The 20,677-nt window shown below is 37.9% G+C and overlaps 1 protein-coding gene across 5 annotated transcripts in view; it reads right to left on the reverse strand.

The window, feature by feature from the left end:
- Positions 1-20,677, reverse strand: part of MED13L (mediator complex subunit 13L) — a 301,789-nt gene that overhangs the window by 44,661 nt on the left and 236,451 nt on the right. For all 5 annotated transcript variants that reach the window (XM_042910866.1, XM_042910865.1, XM_042910868.1 and 2 more), the window contains 5 exons: positions 12,743-12,888; positions 9,976-10,170; positions 9,397-9,585; positions 5,554-5,719; positions 3,536-3,640 (listed from right to left, as the gene is read on the reverse strand). In XM_042910866.1, the coding sequence (XP_042766800.1) occupies positions 3,536-3,640; positions 5,554-5,719; positions 9,397-9,585; positions 9,976-10,170; positions 12,743-12,888 (801 nt within the window). The remainder of the gene's footprint in view (positions 1-3,535; positions 3,641-5,553; positions 5,720-9,396; positions 9,586-9,975; positions 10,171-12,742; positions 12,889-20,677) is intronic.

Below are 20,677 nucleotides of genomic sequence, written 5' to 3' on the forward strand. Positions count from 1 at the left end.
ATCGCACACAATCCAGCCGGTAAGAGATGGACTTAACGTCGCTAGCGCGTACCAAAAGACAGATTTGCAAAATCCCCAAATCTTTCAAATTTGGTAAGGGACTCAGATAACGTGTTCACACTGCATGTTAAAACCAAGAGTAATGAGATCATTTGCCAAGAAAGAGAGAAAAAAAGCTTCCAATTTCTATCTTACAACACTCTACTAAGTCCAATATAGAATGGTTTATAACAGCTTGTAGTCTTGTCAATCGGGAACAAAATAATTATGCTATTTTCCCCCGAAGTGTGAAACCAAGGGTCGATCCTACAAATATTTAATAGAATAAGCGGACTACAAGCCTTATATGCCACTATTATCGGAAAAAAGAAGGAAGGAAAGACAACTTTGGATCTTACAGACTCACAAACTTAGAAGTAAAAAGAGGGGGAGTGACTACTAAAAGCACACATGTACACAAATGCACCTGTGCTGAGCCGGATGGCAAGTCTGCTCATACCCTAACACACTTCTTGGTAAGCACAGGTGTGAGCTATTGCTCAGTAAGGGCCCACGAGACGACGCCAAGGTTTAATCTGTGCAACAAAGTTATATAGCAGGTCAGCCAGTTCCTCCCAATATATAAATCAACCCAGGGAAACATGTAAGCTCTCCTGCCGGTGTAGCAGTAACTCTCTGAGGCCGCTAGGGTGGCATTAAATTACTGCTGCATTGCACTAAATGATGCCCTAGTGGGCAGTAAAACGGATTTGTGTGGCATAATGGGATGGTTTAGTGGGACAGCAGGATGGCCACCCTGCCCCATAAGGCCATTAAACAGTGTGAGGAGTGGACCATTCCATAATGGGTTTGGTAATCCTGCAGTAGATAATCCAAAAAGACTCTTGCTAAAGTCCTTGCTACTCAAAAAAAAAAAAAAAAATTCTGACTTTGAAGAAGGTTGTTTAAGCATAAGGCTATTGTCAATAAGGTAAAAATTGTGCTTTAAATCTGCAGGGCACCATACCACAGTAAGAGGTGAATGTCTCATCTGAAAAATATCTCAATCAAATCTTCTAGGGGTGCTTATTTTAAAACCTAAGCTCTAAAAGTCTTTTACATAAAACTTTTTCATTTGGACTTTCTCAGAGCATTTAACCACACCAATCCTTTGATAGATATTTTATGATAGCCTCTTCAAAGTAAGGACTTTTTGCAAACTAGATAATCTCATATAAAGTCATCTTTTTTTCAATTGTACTTAACGACTCAGCTACATTGTGAAATGGTTACAATTAGGGACACATCAGTAAGTAACAGACTATCACTGCAAATCTCTGAACAGGTAAAAGGCCTCCATGGAGCAGGCAGGCAGATCAGGCTCAGAAAGCTAACTATATGGGTGGTCCATTGGTGGGAAGAAACCAGAAGCAGGGCCAAACATTGTAGAAACACACACAGTGGCTAAAAGAATGGGGAAAATAGAATTACTATCATAGATATTTCAAAGGAAGTCATTGTGAAATACAAGGATAAAAATCATCTATAAAATGGAAGAAAAATATATAAATAATAATGTCTCTAGGCTGAGAAGGGAAAATGGTGACTTAAAAAAATGTGCCTGATCTGTGAGAAAAGAGACTTGTCAATATCAAGGGTATTTCTCAAAGGTACCCCCGTAAATATAAGACTAAAGCATATATGGGAAGTCACGTCTAGAGATAAGTATTTGGGACTCAACAGAACCAAATGCAAAACTACAAAACAGACCTGAAGGTAAGGATCTGGTGAAGAAGAAAAAGGATTAACTTCAGGGACAAAAGAAAACGTGTTATTTATTTACACTTCAGGTAAAAAGAACTTGAGGTGCCAAATAAAAATGTCACAGAAATCAGTAAAAAGGTGAAAAATCTAGATTAAGACCAAAAACAAGACGAAGGCACAAGCAAAGTTAAATACACTAACGTTGTTATCCCAGGTGCTTTCTAAAGGTGGCCTACAACTTGGCTGTAGGCTGCTTAGAAATCCATGTTAATAGGAAAATGCTTTTTGTCACACAATTTACAATGGCCAAGAAACAGAAGTAAAACAGATTCAGCTGACATACTATACCTACCCTGAGATCAGAGAGAGATTCTCACATGCTCAGAGAGGAGCAACTTCTTCAAAAACATCCTCTTTGAAAAAATCAATAGTGAGTTTTATTAGGCTGATACTTACAATGTTTCTCAAAGGAAAAAAAAAAAAAAAGGCTGACTAGTAAGGCAGAGCTTGACAAAGAGAATCAACAATAAGGGCAGGGGAGGACAGGAAGGTGGTGTCAAAACTGTTGTTTAAGTGTGTATACACATGCGCATGTGCATGCGTACACACACACACAGTTTGCATATATTCTCAGGGGTCATTTGACTGCCTCCTTACTCGGAAGCCAACTTATTTATGCCACATTAAGAACCCCTATCAAAACTAGGGAAATGAATGGCCTTTTTCTTAATATGCATGATCTCCACTGAACTTTTTCTAAGTGCTGAGCAGTATCCCATGTGAAAATACACAGTTTGGAAGCAAAGCTACTCCTAGTTGCTCATTAAGTGAATAATCACCATCACATGTTCAACAGTCAGCTGAGCTGGGGGTAAGGCTGACACACACTTAAGAAATCCAAGAACCTGGGGGTGCCAGGTGCCTCAGTCGGTTAAGCAACCAGCTCTTAATTTTGGCTCAGGTCATGATCCCAGGGTTGTGGGACTGAGCCCTGCGTTGGGCTCAGTGCTGAGTATGGAGCCTGCTTAAGATTCATACCCTCTCTCTCTCTCTCTCTTTCTCTCCCCCCACCCCCTTTGCCACTTGCACGCTCTCATTCTTTCTCTCTCGAAATAAATTAAGAAAGAAAAGAAAAGAAGAGAAAAGAAAAGAAACCGAAGAACCCTCATGAGTGCCCAGGACAACAGGACTCCAGTACCACAAGGAGTGATAAGTCAAGGTAATACCCATGAGAGCAAAAATTTTCTACAGAGATCAACTCAAGGTTCTATTCAAATATCTAAATGAATGAACAAGAATTTTAGCCATTGGCAGATGTTGTTACCAAATACCTGCCTCAAGCATCAAAACACACCAGTACCAATAACAAAACAAATTATCTATGGAAGGCCTGTTTAATCCAAATCCTATGAGTTCTAGCCAACTTATTTAATATTTATCTCTACTTTAAAATTAAGAATTATGAGGTAAACTCACTTAAAGGGGAAGAGACTGTCTTATCAAACTGAGGCCTTTGGTTTTGAGGTAGCTACTGTGAAGAAACTTGTGGGAACAATTGGATCACAGGGCCCGTCATCTAACAAAGCTCTTTTTGAGGCCTGACCAAAAAACCGTACCATCTGCATAGAAGAAAAGACTTATCTTTTTCTTCTCTACTGGAGGAGGAAGAAGGCTGAACAGAAAAGGCAAAACAAAATGATGGGGAAGAAGCGGTCTGAGAGTCCGGGAGACACAGCCGACAAAAGGTGCCACCATCCGATCCGACCCCCGTTCTGCCTCGTCCACCACCTACCTAGAGCAAGAACAGCTGACTCTTTGGGTTGGATCCACAAAATCCCAAGTAGCAGGATTATTAGCAGGCTCTTCTTCAAGAGTTGGAGTCGACATCTGGCTCCTCCTACATAAGGTTAAAAAGGTGAGTTGTGTCAACATGAGATAATATTCGTAGCTCTGGGAGAAAAATGTTTAAAAGACCCAAATATATTACACATAGTAATGTTAGCTAGCTGAGAGATGGCTCAAAGCGACCCAAGGCTAGGATGTGGGGGGGGGGGGGGGGGGGACCAACTTGTTCTTTGCACTAGAAGAAGCAGGATCCAAAATACTTCTGTTTAAGAATAAAGTACATTTGAACATGGGTGACACACAGAGCAATTAAAACACTACCTGGCACTGTGGGCCGTTGCTTTAAAAAGCCACCTAAATTTTGTAGAAATAACCGAAATTTTTAAAATTATCTTTTCGCAGCATCTGTGAATTATATGCCCTGGGACAGACTATTTAAATCATTCTTAAAACTCCTGTATTTACTAGCATTTAAGGGCAGCACTGTACACTTGTAATGCGAATTCAAGACAAGAAAAAAATTACCTCTTACATGTCACTGGTAATTGGGAGCAAAAAGCAGTGTCTGTTATTACACAGTGACAAGAAAACACCGGGCAGTATTTTTGTATTGCTGATTCTGCCACAGCTGATATTGCAAAGTGCTTCAATGACGGCTCTGGAGGGACTTCTCTTGCTCTCTACCCTCCCCTGCCTTTCTGAGTGTCACTTCCCTGCTCTGTGCTGCTGCCACAAAGGGCTGTCAGAGTTGGCGAAGGTGATAGGTTAGTGGTGACAAAAATCAAAGACAGTAAATGACAGGAAAAGAAAAAGAAAATGTTAACTTGGAAATCATCTAGGCATTGTAGATAGAGGTGAAAACACCTGTACCAATTATTCTAAAGAAAAGGATCATTTTTTAGTGACTAAAGATACCTTTTTAATTCTATAACATGATATATAATCTCCCGCTGCAATTATTCTAGATTTTATGTACTATATCTTCATCAGCAGCCTACTCCAGGACCAATTCACTGAGGAATAAATATATAGTATGAATTTCCTAAAAGCTCGATCCAAATGACAGGTTTTAAATCTGTATACAGAACTCTAAGTAGTCACTGAAGAACACTTAATTAATTTCTAAAAGGAGTGGAGTTCTTAGCAGTTATTGGCAAGAGCATCCATATTTATTCTGTTCTAGAGAATGAAGACTCATTTGTTTACTTTCCTCAGGCAAAAAAGGGGACATCTCAGTTCTATCAAAAGAGATGTGAAAATATGCTGAATCTGTTTACGTAAATTTGGATAAGTAGAATAGTATTTATCGACTACTATTTGCTTTCATTCATGCAACTAAAATAATCATCAGCAGTCTCTTCTGAGAATCAATTCTTCCTCTTTTCCACAATAATGTTAAGGAAGGTAGGGAGGGAGAGCAGGAGGATAGGTGGTAGGGGAGGAAAGGAAGGAAGCAAAGTCTGGTAGGGGAAGAAAAGAATATGGCTTCCCCAAATCAACCAACAGAAGCACAGCTGCTGGTAAACACCCCTCTGTCATCAGTTCAGTTCAGAACTGTATTGTCATTTAAAACAGAAGGTCAATGTCACAGAAAATGCGACAAAGGTCATTTCCCTTTGTAAATAGAAAACATTCATAAATTGGTATCCGAAGGAAAACCACACCCACTGACTACTGTCCTAAACCATCTGTGCTAAAAAAATGCCAGATGAATACTGTGCCAATCTTGAGATGACCAGAACTTCAAAATTTCCTAAATAATCAAATTCAGTAAAGTAAACATCTTTAACATCCTTGCTTTGAATTTTGTGCTATTAAGTTAAAAAAAAAAAAAAAAAATGAACTACGAATCCAATGACCCCTCAGGTTTGGTCACCCAGTGGCACAATGTGATTGACACTCTTCATGTAGTAATCAAAGAGATGGCTACTGAAGCATGACCCAGACAGAACGCAGAAGTCATACTTGGACTGGGTTCTGTTGAGGATGCATTCCTTCCAGACTCGATGGACCATGTGATTGTGGAGTTTTGGAGGAATCTTCCCCGATCTCTTTGGACTGTGCATAGTTATCATCCCCCCATCTTGGGAACCTAGGTGACTGACCGCACTCTGCGTACCTCCGCTCTCCCCTGAAAAAGAAAGACAATCTGTAATGTGAAAATTATCCGAAAAGGTCTCCTTGTACATAGACCGCAAGCTTATTTAACAGAAATATTTTGATTGTTGAAACTCGTATTATTCATGTAGCTTTGTTCCCACCCCCCTGGCAACAGCACTATCTGTAACTATGAGCATAATTTGTAGACCGCCACTTTGTATGCTTCTCTGCGTTCTCCCTAAAATAGTTAAACACATCAACACTCACGCACCCCAAGGGCGTGCCCACACAGAGGCATTCCTACTCTACAGATATCTGAGACAACTTACTTGTAAGGGTTCACACAGTAACATTAAAAATGTAAACATGAATAGATTGTTTTAAATTCTTAAATCCCCAATACAATAAATAAGTTTCAAGGAAGAACAAAACAGTAGAGGGAGCTTTATGCTCATTTAGCTTAACGGCTGTGCAACTGCACCCAGTGCCCTGGGTAGGAGAAAAGAACCTAATGGCACAAAGCTTTTAACAAGGTCAGATTTCAAATTTGTGTGTGGAACTGTCTGTCCTTATGCCTGACACTATTTATGAAAGCTTAGTGCTAAAACACTGAAAGAGGTTGTCTCGACATTCTGTATCAGAGGATTATTCACTAGTTTCTCTCTAATAACTCCACTGAGTTTTCCCAACTATAGTTGGTATGTAATCCATTTCTTTCTATTATGTTGATTATGATTGCTGGTAATACTGATTATTGGTTATGAGTATTTTACTACTTCTATCTCATACAAGACAAATACTGAAGTTGATTTTCAGTATTAGATTCTGATTCAATTACTTTCATCTCTTTGACTTCATAAATAAATCCTGGGTTTTATTCTCAACCGAACTATGATCAAAAAAACATCTTGACCAAAACAATCAATTTTAAGCACCCTAGAAATCTCTACCCTCATCTGAAAGATAAACAAACATCCTAATACCACAAATTAATAGTCCTGATAACAATGGAACACTACTGTTATATAAGTTGAATGGTTAGGCTTAGCTCTATCTTAAAAAAACAAAAAACAAAAACCAGTGTCAAAATTCTTACGATTCTAAGGAACTGAAGACTGCTTGCTTGTTCCCTATAAAAGTATTATTATATTATAAATGAGTTAAGTTAAAGGAGACAAGAAATTTGGTCTTTCATTACCATCTTTCATCTTTACTTGGTTTGTGATACAAAGTAATTCATTTCAATTTTATAATGGATTTTCAAATGCTTATTATAAAACTAGGAAAAGTGGAGAAATAAACAGAAATAGAAAACACAGCCCTTTGTCCCCCAAACAGCTTTCAATTTAGCTAAAGAGATCATATGTCCATGGCACCATAAGGGATAATTTATGAACAAAGAAAGAGACAGGTGGGGAAAATAAGGCACAGTCTTTCTTGATTAAAACTGAGTTCATGCTTTTCAGTAGTTTTTAATGACTGAACTAAAAGGTGGATGATATCTCAAAGGGAATTAAATAAGACTTGTACTCCATGCTGTCAAATACATGTTGAATATTGTTTCTCAAAATTATCTCTATAAACAGAAGGTGCAAGCTGATGTACCTATCCACGTGTGGCATGAATGATTTCACCAAAACCAGCTGGCCCTCCTTCCCCTGCTAATCTAGGAGATTCTTGGCCATCTTAGGGGAAAAGGGAACCCATTTTGTCCTGTATCTAGGAAAACGTCAATGTGCAATGTTAGTCATTACACAAATGACAAGGCTGAGCAGGACTCTGATGAAACATTAGGAGTCCTAAGCTATACTTCAACGTATCATAATTATTATCACATATGAAAATTTAGACAAATTCATCTTACAAAGATTCCAGTTGCTTTTAGTTAGTTAGTTAGAGAGAGAGAGAGAGAGAGAGAGAGAGCGAGCACAGGCATCAGGGGACTTATTTACCCAGGGCTTAGCACAATGATACCCACACAGAGTCCAGGGAAAGTATTTTGAAGATCTACAGTGAGGAAGTCCCTACTGAAAACCACCATAAACAAAACCTGGTGTTTCTGAATTGTGAAATTCAGAGTTCTGAACTGACAGGATGCCAGGACATCATGCATACGGGAGGCTTTCGATTTTACATTAAATATAAATTTCACTAAGTACCAGGAAAAAGAAAAACAACCAGATAAATAAACAAAAACTGATGACAACTTATGTAGCCCAAGTGCTTAAAATCCAAGCCTCGAGAGGAAATGTAATTAACCAACTTTTCAAAATACCGATAATTCTAGTCTTTATATTAATAGATCTTTTCTATGATGATTATTAAACAAAACTGGCAAAGCGTTTTTCTCTTTTTTCTTTTTGAATAAACACTGAGCAAATCCTTTCACAATGGGTCATCCAAATTCTCTGCTGCACCAAATTAGAGTCGGATGTCCTTTTTTCACGGTGTTAGCAAGTGCGTTGCTCCTAAAGGAGGCTGCGTGTTGCCCACTTGTATGCCTTCCACACAGTTTCCGAATAATTCCTTCTAGATACCACAATCACGTGTGCTGGAGCTGGTGTTTTGAGTACCGCTTAAAACCACTTACGCCACCATCTACATACTGCTCCGCTGCTTACAGAGCTCTGGCGAGCCCGTCACCTAGCATGTGTGACAGCTCTGTAAAGTACACGGTACTTAACAGAGAAGGAGACGGAGGTCCAAGACAAGCATGAGAAGTGAACACAGCCAACTCACCTAGTAAAAGCTACACAGCCAGGTTTTTAAATTAGGTACATCCAATCACAGTATCTATCCCTGTCCCCAATATATTGCTTAGCCATGAACATTTACTGAATACCCTCCACACGCCAAGCAGCATGCTAGAGATTCTGAAATACTGTCTTATCTCATCTCGTGAAAATAACCACGGAAGTATGTATCATGCTTGCTAGCCTGTTTTCAGTTCACCACCCAAGACTTTATTTACTCTGATGCTTTTGCTAACGTGGCCCGCATTAAAAAAGCCTATAAATGATCTCACTTCAGTTCAAGTCCGATGAGTATCCTTTCCTTACTGACTAGATTTCCAATTAAAATGAAGTCAACTACAACAACCAAAAAGTTAACACAGAAAATATACCACTCAACAAGGAAGGCAAAATGCCCCCAATGTAAACAATTTCTGAATTTTTCCATTAAGGACATTTTTAAATTTTTCACATGTAATTAATACTTGTCACTAATGTGGATAGATTACTGACAGAACAAATTATTTGATTCGGAGTTCCTAGATGCCAGTCTAACTTTATAATATAATAAGGAAAGAATCATCCTAGACTTGTCCTTGGCTGGCAATGGTGAACTGGGCACACGCTTCAGCCATTCTGATTTAGTGTTTTCCACCGTTTAAGGAAAAAAAGAGCAGCCTCCATCTTGTGCCCTAATTTTGTGTAAAGGAATAGAAGTGTGTACCGAACTTAAGAGAAGCAACCACACTGTCCGAATGGAGTGGAGACTAACACAGCACAATTAAAATTTTGAAGCACCGGAATTGTGTTTGCTGAAAATTTTCTTCCTCCATTTTGCAAAATCCCCCAGTCGTGTTCCTTCCACCTCCTCCACAAGGCATGTCTCACCGTGAGTTTGCTCATCCGTCCCACGGCAAGGGAACCACGTACTTTTCTGTGACCTCCTCCACCTAGGACATGCCTGGATTGTACTCACCCATTACAGCCTGTTCTGGAGAGGTGGGAGGGGTGAGAGGCATTCCACAGTTACTTGGGTCCTTCACACTCCCCAGTCCCTGCTGCCCGACGGAAATATGGCCTCCAGCACCGGCAACGCTCTGAGGAACCGGTATGTCATTCTGAGAGATTAAAACAAATGCTGAAGGATAAACCATCCGAACGCCACCTGTGAGGAAAGAGAGCAAGGAGGGAACCGGGCCTGAGAAACCGCTCACAGCAGGCTGCCGACTTGATTATTCTAGCGGTCAGAGGCAAAGCTCAAGGATGAACATGAGACGCTCGTGAGGTCCTGCCAGAAGTGATGTGCTCCATTCCTTCCTAAGTTAATAGCTGTTTAAACATGTGCTCCAACATTATGATAATAGCATTTGGAATACAGGGACCTCGGTGCTTCAGGCAAGATAACTACTCAGCATATACCACGGTGTCAAGAGAATAAAAAAAAGATGGGAGAATTATGGAGCTTATTTTTGATGAATCTCAATGATTATCTTTTTAAATTAAGAAAGATGAAGAAGATAGAATAAAGTTCTTCAGGCAAAATATTTTCTCTTACCAACAATTACTTCGACTGCCACAGGGAAATCATCATCATATCCCAACTCCTCTTCTTCTTTCAACTCCTCTTTCTTTTTCAGCACCATTGGGTAGAAATACTGCCATTCCTCAATCAACTTACGGGTGGCGGGGTCTGACATCTTGTATGCTTGGCCTGTCAGCGTGCCATTTAAGCCATAAGGACTTACCAGTACTAAGGCAGGGAGGAGAAACAGATGTTAAAGATCAACTTGATAATTTCTACTGAAGCGTAATGCTGCATATGTGGTAATTTAGGTTGAGGCATACCATCGCTCACTGGATACGGCTCTTTATTTCCTGACTCCTTTTAAAGTCTGATTTTTTACAGTTTCTCATTTTAGTACCTATTACTTATACACCTCTCAACTCACGTCAATTTTTTAAGGAAATCAAACGGGGAAGGTAAAAATATTATGAGACAGCTGTATCAACACACAAAATAGAAACTATCTGTATATTAAAGCGTATACACAACTGTTTGATAATAGCCTATACAATGCAAACACTGAATCTTTTATAACAAAAGAAAGCCATTTAATCCACACACCCCCAAAACCTGCCTAGAACTTGAATGCTCTTCCCAGGGTTTCTGAGACTTCCTGAATGTCTGTAGTAATTTTAAAAATAAGATATAAAGAAAGCCTGTATAGCAAAAAGTCTTAATGTACCAAGTCTGAAACATAATCCTTACGTTATAATTTCAGTTACGGCTGTTTTGAAGGTCTGTTGATGAAACAACTCCAAATAAAATTTATTATACTCCAAGTAAAGGACTCAAAATCCCTCTATCTTTCTCTTTCAGTATTTGACCTGATGTTATTTTCACTGAGCTAGACACAAAAATGTAGTTAACACGATGCTGTATATAATATATAACCCAGCCAGTGTGTGGCCTTGGGGTGAGGCTAACCTTCCAAACAACACTTTTCTGGGGATAAACTTTTTCTTAACCCTAATTTCTAAAAAAAAAAAAATCTCAGCATAGTCATAAAATGAGATGTTCTTTCTTTGGATGGCTTTAATTTTTTTTAACAGCTAGTTGATATATGACATCGTTCAAGACAGAGATAGCTGTAGACATCGCATACTCCTTGTTGCCTCTCTCCTGTTCCTCACTGAGCCAGATGGGATAAAAATACTGATTCCAACCAACACAGTGAGTCAGGGGCAATGTTTCTGTATTAATACTTCTAGGAAATTCCCACACCAATATGGTTGATTATTTTTACTATAATTATCTATAGGCCAATACCTGCCCTAAGAATGTAACTTCTCCATACCAATCATGGGAAATAAGCAGGATAACATCCCACAAAAGTCTTCTACGATTCAGCACGTCAGTAGCAAATGAGGAAGCCTTTAAATAGGTGGTCTATGGAGACCTGATAATGCTAATATTATCTTTCCCAACTTAGAAGGTTAGTTGCCTTCCCTCATGACCAGGAATTCCTTCCGTTATTATCATAAATAAACACTTCCATTTTCAGTGATAAAGTCTAGAATGATGTTAGATGGTCCTCAACACCTTTACAGTCAAGAAAACACAATATTTAAATAATTCTGGTAATCCACAATATGCACACACTGTACAACTCCTAAGTGCACAGTTTGAGGACTGGGCTTTGAATTTTGTAGCAGTTTACATAGCAAAGATCCCCAATTAAATAATGATAAGGCATATAGTTTAAAATGTGTTACAAAGTAAGGGGGGGAAAGGTAATAATTAGGACACAGTCAAATGAGGATTCAATGTTCTTTTTTTACCTTAAAAAAAAAAGTCTCAATTATCTTTAGGGCAAGGAACAGATGTTTTTATCAAATTAAATCAGAATCATTTGTAGGAAACAAAAAGGCAATCATAAACAATATGGAGGCTAAACACTCATGACAGGCTGTTAATAAGTCCATAAAAATATTTTACTTAAATCCCTTAAAATATCAGTGTTTTTAAAAAATTACATTGTGGGATATACTGAGACCATAGCAGACATCTCTAGTAAATTAGACTGAACCAAAAAAAAATTCTTCCAGATGGTTCAATCTAATATTATTACATTTAAGTACTGTAACATTTATAATGCTATTCATAGAAAATTCTGAATTCCAAAAACAAAATTAAAGATTTAGAATTCATGGTTAGAAAAAATGGACATGGAGTTATTTTGGGGATATTGAGGTGACTGGTTGAGAATTAATGAAAATATAAATGTTAAGTTAAATTACAATAAAAAAACTACCATCAATGCAGTCTTTAATTAAAATAAAATAATAAAGTTATTAACATTATTGAAGAAACTGTGACTCTAGAAATTTGATTCTGGATGAAATTTCAAAAACAGTAATTTAACAGTAATTTTCTGTAGGTCATTGTATGCCTGAAACCATGGAACAAACAAAACAATGAAAACCTTTGATATGATTTGTCAGTTACTCATTGGGTCCTATTTTTCAAATACTTATTGACCTCCTTTGGTTCTGAAGGAAATGCTCTACATTTTATTCCTTAATGCAACTTCACCTAAGACCAAGTTGTAAATGTGATAAGCTATAAGCTTTCAGCAAAAAGTTAGAAAGCTATTTATGTGAAATGGTAGTCTTTCCTTTCTTCTTCAGAAGTTGACCCTTACGCTTAGTTTTAAAATGTCCATTTAAGATAACATCTCCATCTGCAAATCTTACTGGGCAAGGTGACTATCCACGGAGTGGGGAAGAGGTAGGCAACAGGGACATCACCATTTACTTACCTTGAAATGGTGCAGGTGAAGACTGAGCCATGTGTATATGTTCCTCATTGATTAAATAAATTGGCTGGTGTTGGGCAATCTCCACACTTGTGCACACGTTACTTTCTCCATGAAGAAAGAATGTGAATGCGCAGGACAGATGCTCACTATAAGAGAAACAGTGAGAAATTCAACTCTCCATTTTGGTGGGAAATGAGCGCTAGACACAGAAATTACAGACGGGATACAGCTTTACTTTTATCAATCACCCAGCAAAGCCTGCCTCTGTGGATATTAATAGCATATACTTGTAGTTGATTTGAACAAGTAACATAACAATGACCTGTTGACAAAGTAAAGACACTAGTTACGCTACAATATGAAATTTGGAAAGCTATTGTGCAGATTGCCTCCTGTTTCATTTGCATCAAGTGTCCTATGCTGACTATAATCTCCTAAGGACAGAAAAAGAATCTTAACATTTTTCTACCTTAACATCTTTCTATCTTCTGAACTGGCTTTTAACGGATTCTAGGGACAATGATAAAATAGTTTTGTTTATGTTTGGTATGGCATAACAATAACATCAAATTTTACAAGCTTACAACATTGAACATGGTTAAAATTGTTCATCTAAAAATAGCAATTAAGGACACAGTTGTATATAAATTCCCAATATACAATTGCTAAGGTAATACAAGTCTCTAAACGGGCTGGTAATATTACACTTAATTTTTACAATTTACTTCTCATCACAAAATTTTATTAAAGCATTCCACTTCTCCATTTTCCACACAATTAGCTAAAAATTGATAAAAATGATGTGTCTTGGAGAAAAATAATTTCAAAATTACTACAGTAGCACATTCTTTCAAAGTTGTTAACTTTGGCCCTAAGCCAGTGATAATATCTCCATTTCTCAAGACAGCTTGCAAGAATACTTGCCTGATGAACCAAAGTCACTGTAGGCCAGGCAACTATCATTTAAAAAATCATCTCCAAGATGTGCTTCTTCTCAAAATTTCCCTAAAATGTTATAAACTGTATTTTGAGTACTACTCAAAACATTAAATTTTGCTTAGGTATAAAATTATAATGCTTTAAGGGAAAATTGAAATAAAAATGGTAACATTTTCATTCTATCACAAAGTGAAACGTATATATTCTTCCTTGACAAGTATGTTGAGATAGCCTGTAGCTACCCCCAGCCCAAGGACAGACTTTGAGAACTTGATGGTACCTACAACCCTCTCCAGCTGTACAGTTCTGTGTTTTTTGTTTTTTTTTTTTCTAAAGAATACATGACACAGGAGAGCAGGGAGGACAACAGTGACATTAGAAAGTAGAATCCCCCTTTGACCTACCAATACCACTGCTAAGACTTTATTCCACAGATAAAACTACTGTACAATTATTGACTACAGCACTGCTTGTAATAAATACTGCAAACAGCAAAAATGCCCATCAGCAAAGAAATGGTTAGCTAAACTCTGATCTATGATTCATCCCTACAAAGTAATACTGTGCAACCACTTAAAAGAAAATGACCACATTGATATGTGGAAACCTCCAACATAAAGTCATGAATATGAGGGGAAAACCAAGGCACAAAAACACTGTGGCTAATATAGTCCCATCTGTATAAAAACGGGACCGGGTTGGGGGAATATACACACACACAATTTGCTTACACTGGCATAAAATTTCTCTGGAAGCATACACTTTAAAACCCTAATAATCCTGATTGCCTTTGGGGAATGACACGGCATGACTGAGGGAGAAAGAGAATTCACAATTCTTATTCTTTTATGCTTTTGAATATGGGGCCATATGTCACACAGAGAGTAATGGAGGTAAGATCTGAAGGAAGCCCGTGCCTCCTGTCCTTGTGCAGTGTGCGTGCTGGCCCAACTAGAGGCATGCACTAGAGGCATCCATGGCGTTTCATCTCCTCATATTTGGCTCTTAGTGGAAGCCTGCTGAGATCATCTTTGATTCTGATTCTGTTATCTAATGTCCTGGCTATTTGATCAGCGAGCCATCAATACCTTTATCCACGCCATCACTAAAAATGGTGACAAAGACTGCAATGAGAATAGAATCCTGTGTCATCTTATCAGGTAAGTCCCAAATTACAAATTCACTGGAGTGCTGCCACCCACTCACTATTTCTTGTCTACAAAGGATACTCTGAAAGATTATGTCAAATCTCTAGATACAATGAAGATACATAACAACCGTCATAGTTCTCTGATCTAGACATTTGTCTAAAAGTAAAATTCAGGTAGTCTGATACAAAAGCCAACCCCCACCAACTTTTACTTTTAAGTAGAAGGAGTTCAGATATGTGAATAAACATTGTAAACAAGGGGTTCTACAAAACAATTATAGATATGTTACGTTAGATACTGTTATGACAGAGTTAGGTTATTCTAAGCACCATACCTGTTTCTGCTTCTTCTCACCCATCACCTACTTTTAACCTAAACCATCACTCACTCAATTTCGTCTATTTCATAGACTCTCATTGTGTGCCAATTGAACAGCACTGTAGAGGTGATCAAGATCAACGTCTTTCAAATTCAGGGAGGAGACTATGCCCAAAGTCACAATGGTTTAGAGCACAGCTGGATAAGAGTTCATTCCCCCTTTCTTAACATAGTGTTCACAGCACATTCATGACATTCTACCTTCAATCAATGTTACATTCACCCCAATAGAATATAGGTACTTATCAGCGTGATTGCACAATGTGTAACTTATACCCGCCCCTGCATCATTTCTAACCTCCTACTAAACACCTTAACTTGCCATAAACTGAAATTGGAGCCTCACCCTGTTCTCTTAGGGCACTCCACCTAACAAGAATTCTAAGCCTTCTAACTCCATCTATTATTCCACTCTTTATTCAGTAAATCAGGTCTAATTCAAGCAATTCTTTATTTAATCTCTATTTTACCCTAAACATGTCCAAAGTTACACTTCTCTCACCCTTCCCCAGAGTCCTAGAGGACTACATATCTCCTTTTCTCGGTAAATGTACCCCTGTACTCATCCTCTTTCCCTTCTTGAACCGTCTGTATTTCTTCCTCTTTACTTGCCCCAGGTTCCTAAGCCATTAGATACCTTCTCTTGATCAAGTTACTGTTTCAGGGGTACTGTCACATCTTACCCCCCTGTTCACTAATATCAAATAACCAACATGTAAGTAAAATGGTCAGTATAAATAGTAGCAATACCACCAAATTATCTACAAATAAATAAATTTTGTGCTACAAAAGAAATGAGGTACTAAGAAAATAATGGAGGGGTGCTATTTTGGAAAGGTGCATAATCAGGGAAGAACTTCTCTGAAAACAAGGAGAGCACTTAAACAGGCTTGATTTTTGAGGTGCCTGGCTGACTCAGTTGAGCGTCTGACTCAAAAAAAGGAGAGCACTTAAACAGGCTTGATTTTTGGGGTGCCTAGGTGGCTCAGTCGGTTAGGCGTCCAACTCTTGGTTTCAGCTCAGGTCATGATCTCACAGTTTGTGAGTTCAAGCCCGCATTGGGCTCTATATTGACAGTGCAGAGACTGGTGTGGAGCTCAATCCCAAAACCTTGAAATTATGACCTGAGCCGAAATCAAGAGTCGGAAGGATCAACCTACTGAGCCACCCAGGTGCCCAGAGAGCATTTGGCATTTTAAAAGAAACTTTTTAAAGAGGAAATGTGGCTGCATTGCTGTGAAAATAAAGGCTAGTATAACCTGAATTTGGAAAGATAGGAATATTTGTTCACTCTCTGCCTACCAAAAAGACAAAGATACATCAGAGTAGCTGAAAAATAAAGTAAATCTATCTGCATACTGTTTATAAAAGCCACACAAAATAAAACTACACCACAAGAATGAAAATGAAAGGGAGAAAATGATATGCCGGGTAAGTCCAAATAAAAATAAAGCTGGTATAGAAATAACAATAACTGAAACAATAAAATGTTTTTAAAACGTAGGGTTCATTATTACATTATAATAAAGGGGAACTCAACAATAAATTAAAACAATCTTGAATGTGAATATTCACAACCATATGGTATGCCACAGAATTTTAAAATATGAAAAACAAAAAAAAAATTGGTAGAACAAGGAAAAACTGACAAATCTGCAATGAATAAAGATTTCAACATACTCTTCTCAGTATGTAATAAAATAAGCAAATTATTAAGAAAACCAAAAAACCAAAGCCCCAATAATGACAAAAATATATAAACTTGAGTATACATGCTGACTTTCCAGAAATAATCTATTCCCTTTCCAAGAACACATGTAAGAGGTACAAAAATGAACTAAGTGGACACAAGACAAGTCCTAAATTTCAAAGATCAGATATCATACAGACTATACCTTCTTTAATCATAGCGCAATTTAGTTAGAAATCAGTTGTTTAAAAAATAAAAAGGTTAAAATAAAATCTCTTTGGAAACTTAAACATGCATTCCCTAAATAAGTCTTCGGTTACAAAGGAAATCACAAAATACTTAAAACTGTATGACAACGAAAATAATACAGGTCAACAACTGCGAGAAACAGTGCTTAAGAGAGTAATTTATATCCTTATGTGCCTGTAAGAAAATCTTAAAATGAGATAAGCATTCAAATTAAGAAGTTGAAGGGCCAAGAAGCTCAATGAAAACAGAAAGATGAAAATAATAATGACAAAAACACTGATTAATAAAATGGGGGCGTGGGGGGGGGGGGAGATGATCAATAGAAAGTATTGACAAAACCAAAACTTGTTCTTTGCACAAACCACAGTAAGACAAACCACCAGGCTGGCTGACTGCTCTGGGGGAAGGAAGTGGAGAAGATGCCCGTGCAAGGGAGGAGCACAGATAATCCTGGGAACCCAAAGAAGGAAATAACCACAGAGAGTAGGAGTGTTTTGATGATAAAAATACTATACGTAACTTTATGCCAATAAATCTGAAACACATGAAATGGATAATTTTCCATAAAAATAGAAGCTGTAAAAATTTTTTGAAAAGAATAACTAAGAAATTCACCCACTGAATTCAACACCAGCTTAGAAGGTTTTATAACACTTTCAAGGAACAATCAGTCTTCCTATTCAAATAGTTTCAACAAATGATAAATAAAATAAAACCTCCCAAATCTTTCCTTTAGGCCTGTATAGCTTTGACAGTAAAATGAGATACAATTAGTTACAAGAGAAAGTCACATGTAACAATTTCACTCAAGAACAGACACAAGACTACTAAGTTAAATAATAATAAATCGAGTTGAAAAGTGATCCAGAGATCTACAATACCACCAAGTGGGGTTTATGTTGGAATAAAGGAATGGATTAACATCAGCAAATCTGTTAGTGTAATACAGCACATTAACAGAGGAAGGAGAAAAATCAAAGAATCCATCTCAGCACACAGAAAAAAAGCATGTATTAAAATTCAAAAACTCCAATAATCATTATTTATAAAATAAACTCTTAGCAAACTGGACTCAAAAGGAACTATGTAACTTAAATAGACAAAGCAATCATGCTGCTTAGTGTTAAAACTTTAGAATACTCTATAAAAATTTGTTAAAAAGGCAAGACAAGGATTCTCCCCTTATATGCAACACTGCACTAGATGCCCAAGTCCTTGCAATAAGAGAAAGAAGTATAAAAACCAGAAAGGATGAGGTAACAGTATCTTTGCAGATAATGCAATTCTGTCAGATTTTTTCAATGTAGACTACAGATAGATAAACAGAAGTAACAACAGAGTTAAGGTTGGTAGACCCAAGATCAACAATAGCTGGGTTCTTACATGCTATTTACAAAATATAACGGAAAAAAAAAAAATACCCCATTAGCAACAGCAATGAAAACCAAAAGGTACTCAGAAAATAGATGAATAAAGGATATGTTAGCCTTCTATGGAGAAATTCACAGAACATTCAGTTTGCAGAATATAAAAGACATAAACTCTTGGGTGGGTGGCTCAGTTGGTTGAGCGTCTGACTTCGGCTCAGGTCATGATCCCACGGTTCGTGGGTTCAAACCCCACGATGGGCTCTGTGCTGACAGCTCAGAGCCTGGAGCCTGCTTCGGATTCTGAGTCTTCCTCCTCTCTCTCTGTCTCTGTCTGTCTCTCTCTCAAAAATAAATAAACATTAAAAAATATTTTTTTAAGATATAAACTCTTTTAAAAGACAAATCATATACCTAGATATGCTATCAGTATCACAAAGATTACAATTCTCCCCAAATTGATCCATAAATTCAATGCAATTCCAACCAATCTGATTCTGAAAAGTATGCAGATCAAGAATAGCCAACGCAATTCTGAAAACAAACAAAGCAACAGAGTTAACTTAGTAGTATCCAGATGTACTACTGAACCACAGTAATAACAACAGGGTAGTAATGACTCATGAATAAAGACCCGTTAAACGGAACAGGGAACTCAGAAGCCCATCCTCCAAGGGCTCCCCATCTCACAAAGTGTAAAAGCCAAGAATGCAGCCCCGGTTGCCTTTGTGGCCAAAGTGCCTTCTGCTCCCTTCCATTCTCTCTCTCCATTCCAGCCGATACAGCTTCTTGCTGTTCCTCAAACAAGCCCATCACAATGCCTCCTCTTGGCCATTCAACATTACTGCTTCTTCTACCTGGAACTCTCTTGCTCCCAGCCATCAATAGGGCTCTCTCCCTTACTTCCTACAAGTGTTGCTTAAATCCCATCTCCCCAGCAAGGCTTATCCTCACCATATAATTTAAAGGCACAACTCCCCTTAACTCTCTTGCCCCCTTTCCCCTATAGCACTCGTCACTTTCTCATATTGTCTCTGATACACCAGTCACAATGCTTCTTTAGAAGCACCGTGGATCTAAAAACAGCCTTGTAAACTGTAATGCTCCCACTGCGTTACATTCTTACTACAGATAATGGGAAGGAAATGAGATACTGCAGGAGACAGAAGGGAAGGAGGAAGGAAGACAAAAAACAAAGTAAAAGAGGGATGGGAAGAAATGAGAGGAAGAAAGACAGGAGAAAAAAGAGGAGGAGAAGGGAGAGGGAGAGGGAGAGGGAGAGGAAGAAGAGGAAGAGAAGAACAGGAAGAGGAGTTTCTGGAGTCTGTATGGCCATGTGTGGTGCGTAACAGGTAATTTTGTCTCAGAAGTTTGAATGAATTTTCTTTTTAAAAATCGCATTCAAGGGCACCTGGGTGGCTCAGTCAGTTAAGTGTCCAACTTTGGCTCAGGAAATAATCTCACAGTTCATGGGTTTGAGCCCCGCATTGGGCTCTCTGCTATCAGAGGGGGCTCGCTTTGGATCCTCTGCCCCCCTCTCTCTGTCCCACCCCTGCTTGTTGTCTCTCTCTTTCTAAATAAATAAACTTAAAAAAAATCACATTCAAGATTATAATTACACTATTGGCAAATGTTCACGTTATGGACTTCATAGGGGGTCTGTTCTATAGCTTTAGCATTTGCCACTTGTTTTATTTTAAAAAATTAACAGGTGAGAATTTTGAATAAGAGTATAATAAATGCTAGAATAATTATTTTATGACTAATAAACAACCAGGCTTGTATTATATCTGTGTACATTATTCACAAGAATGTCATTTTAAGTGTCCTAGATAAACACTATTGATGAGAGAAAGAACACTATCGCAATTTATTAAACTATTTACAAAATGTAAAATTATTCCTACTTCAAATATGTAACATGACTTAGAGAAGCTAATTAAAGCCTAAAGGCTTTTTAAACTTCCTCTCACCACCCTCCTTTTTTCTCTCCTCTTCCCTCTGTTTCTCTTCTTTATCCCTCCCTCCCTTCCTCCACCTCTCCCCATGATTCTATTTTTATTCTTTCTTTCTCTCCCCCTCTCTTCTCCCTCCTTCCCTCTCCCTCTCCACCTCTCTCCCCACCAAGTGCTTTACTGTATTTCACCTATGCTACAAGTCT

Source organism: Panthera leo, chromosome D3 (genome assembly GCF_018350215.1).
Source record: "Panthera leo isolate Ple1 chromosome D3, P.leo_Ple1_pat1.1, whole genome shotgun sequence".
NCBI lineage: Eukaryota > Metazoa > Chordata > Mammalia > Carnivora > Felidae > Panthera > Panthera leo.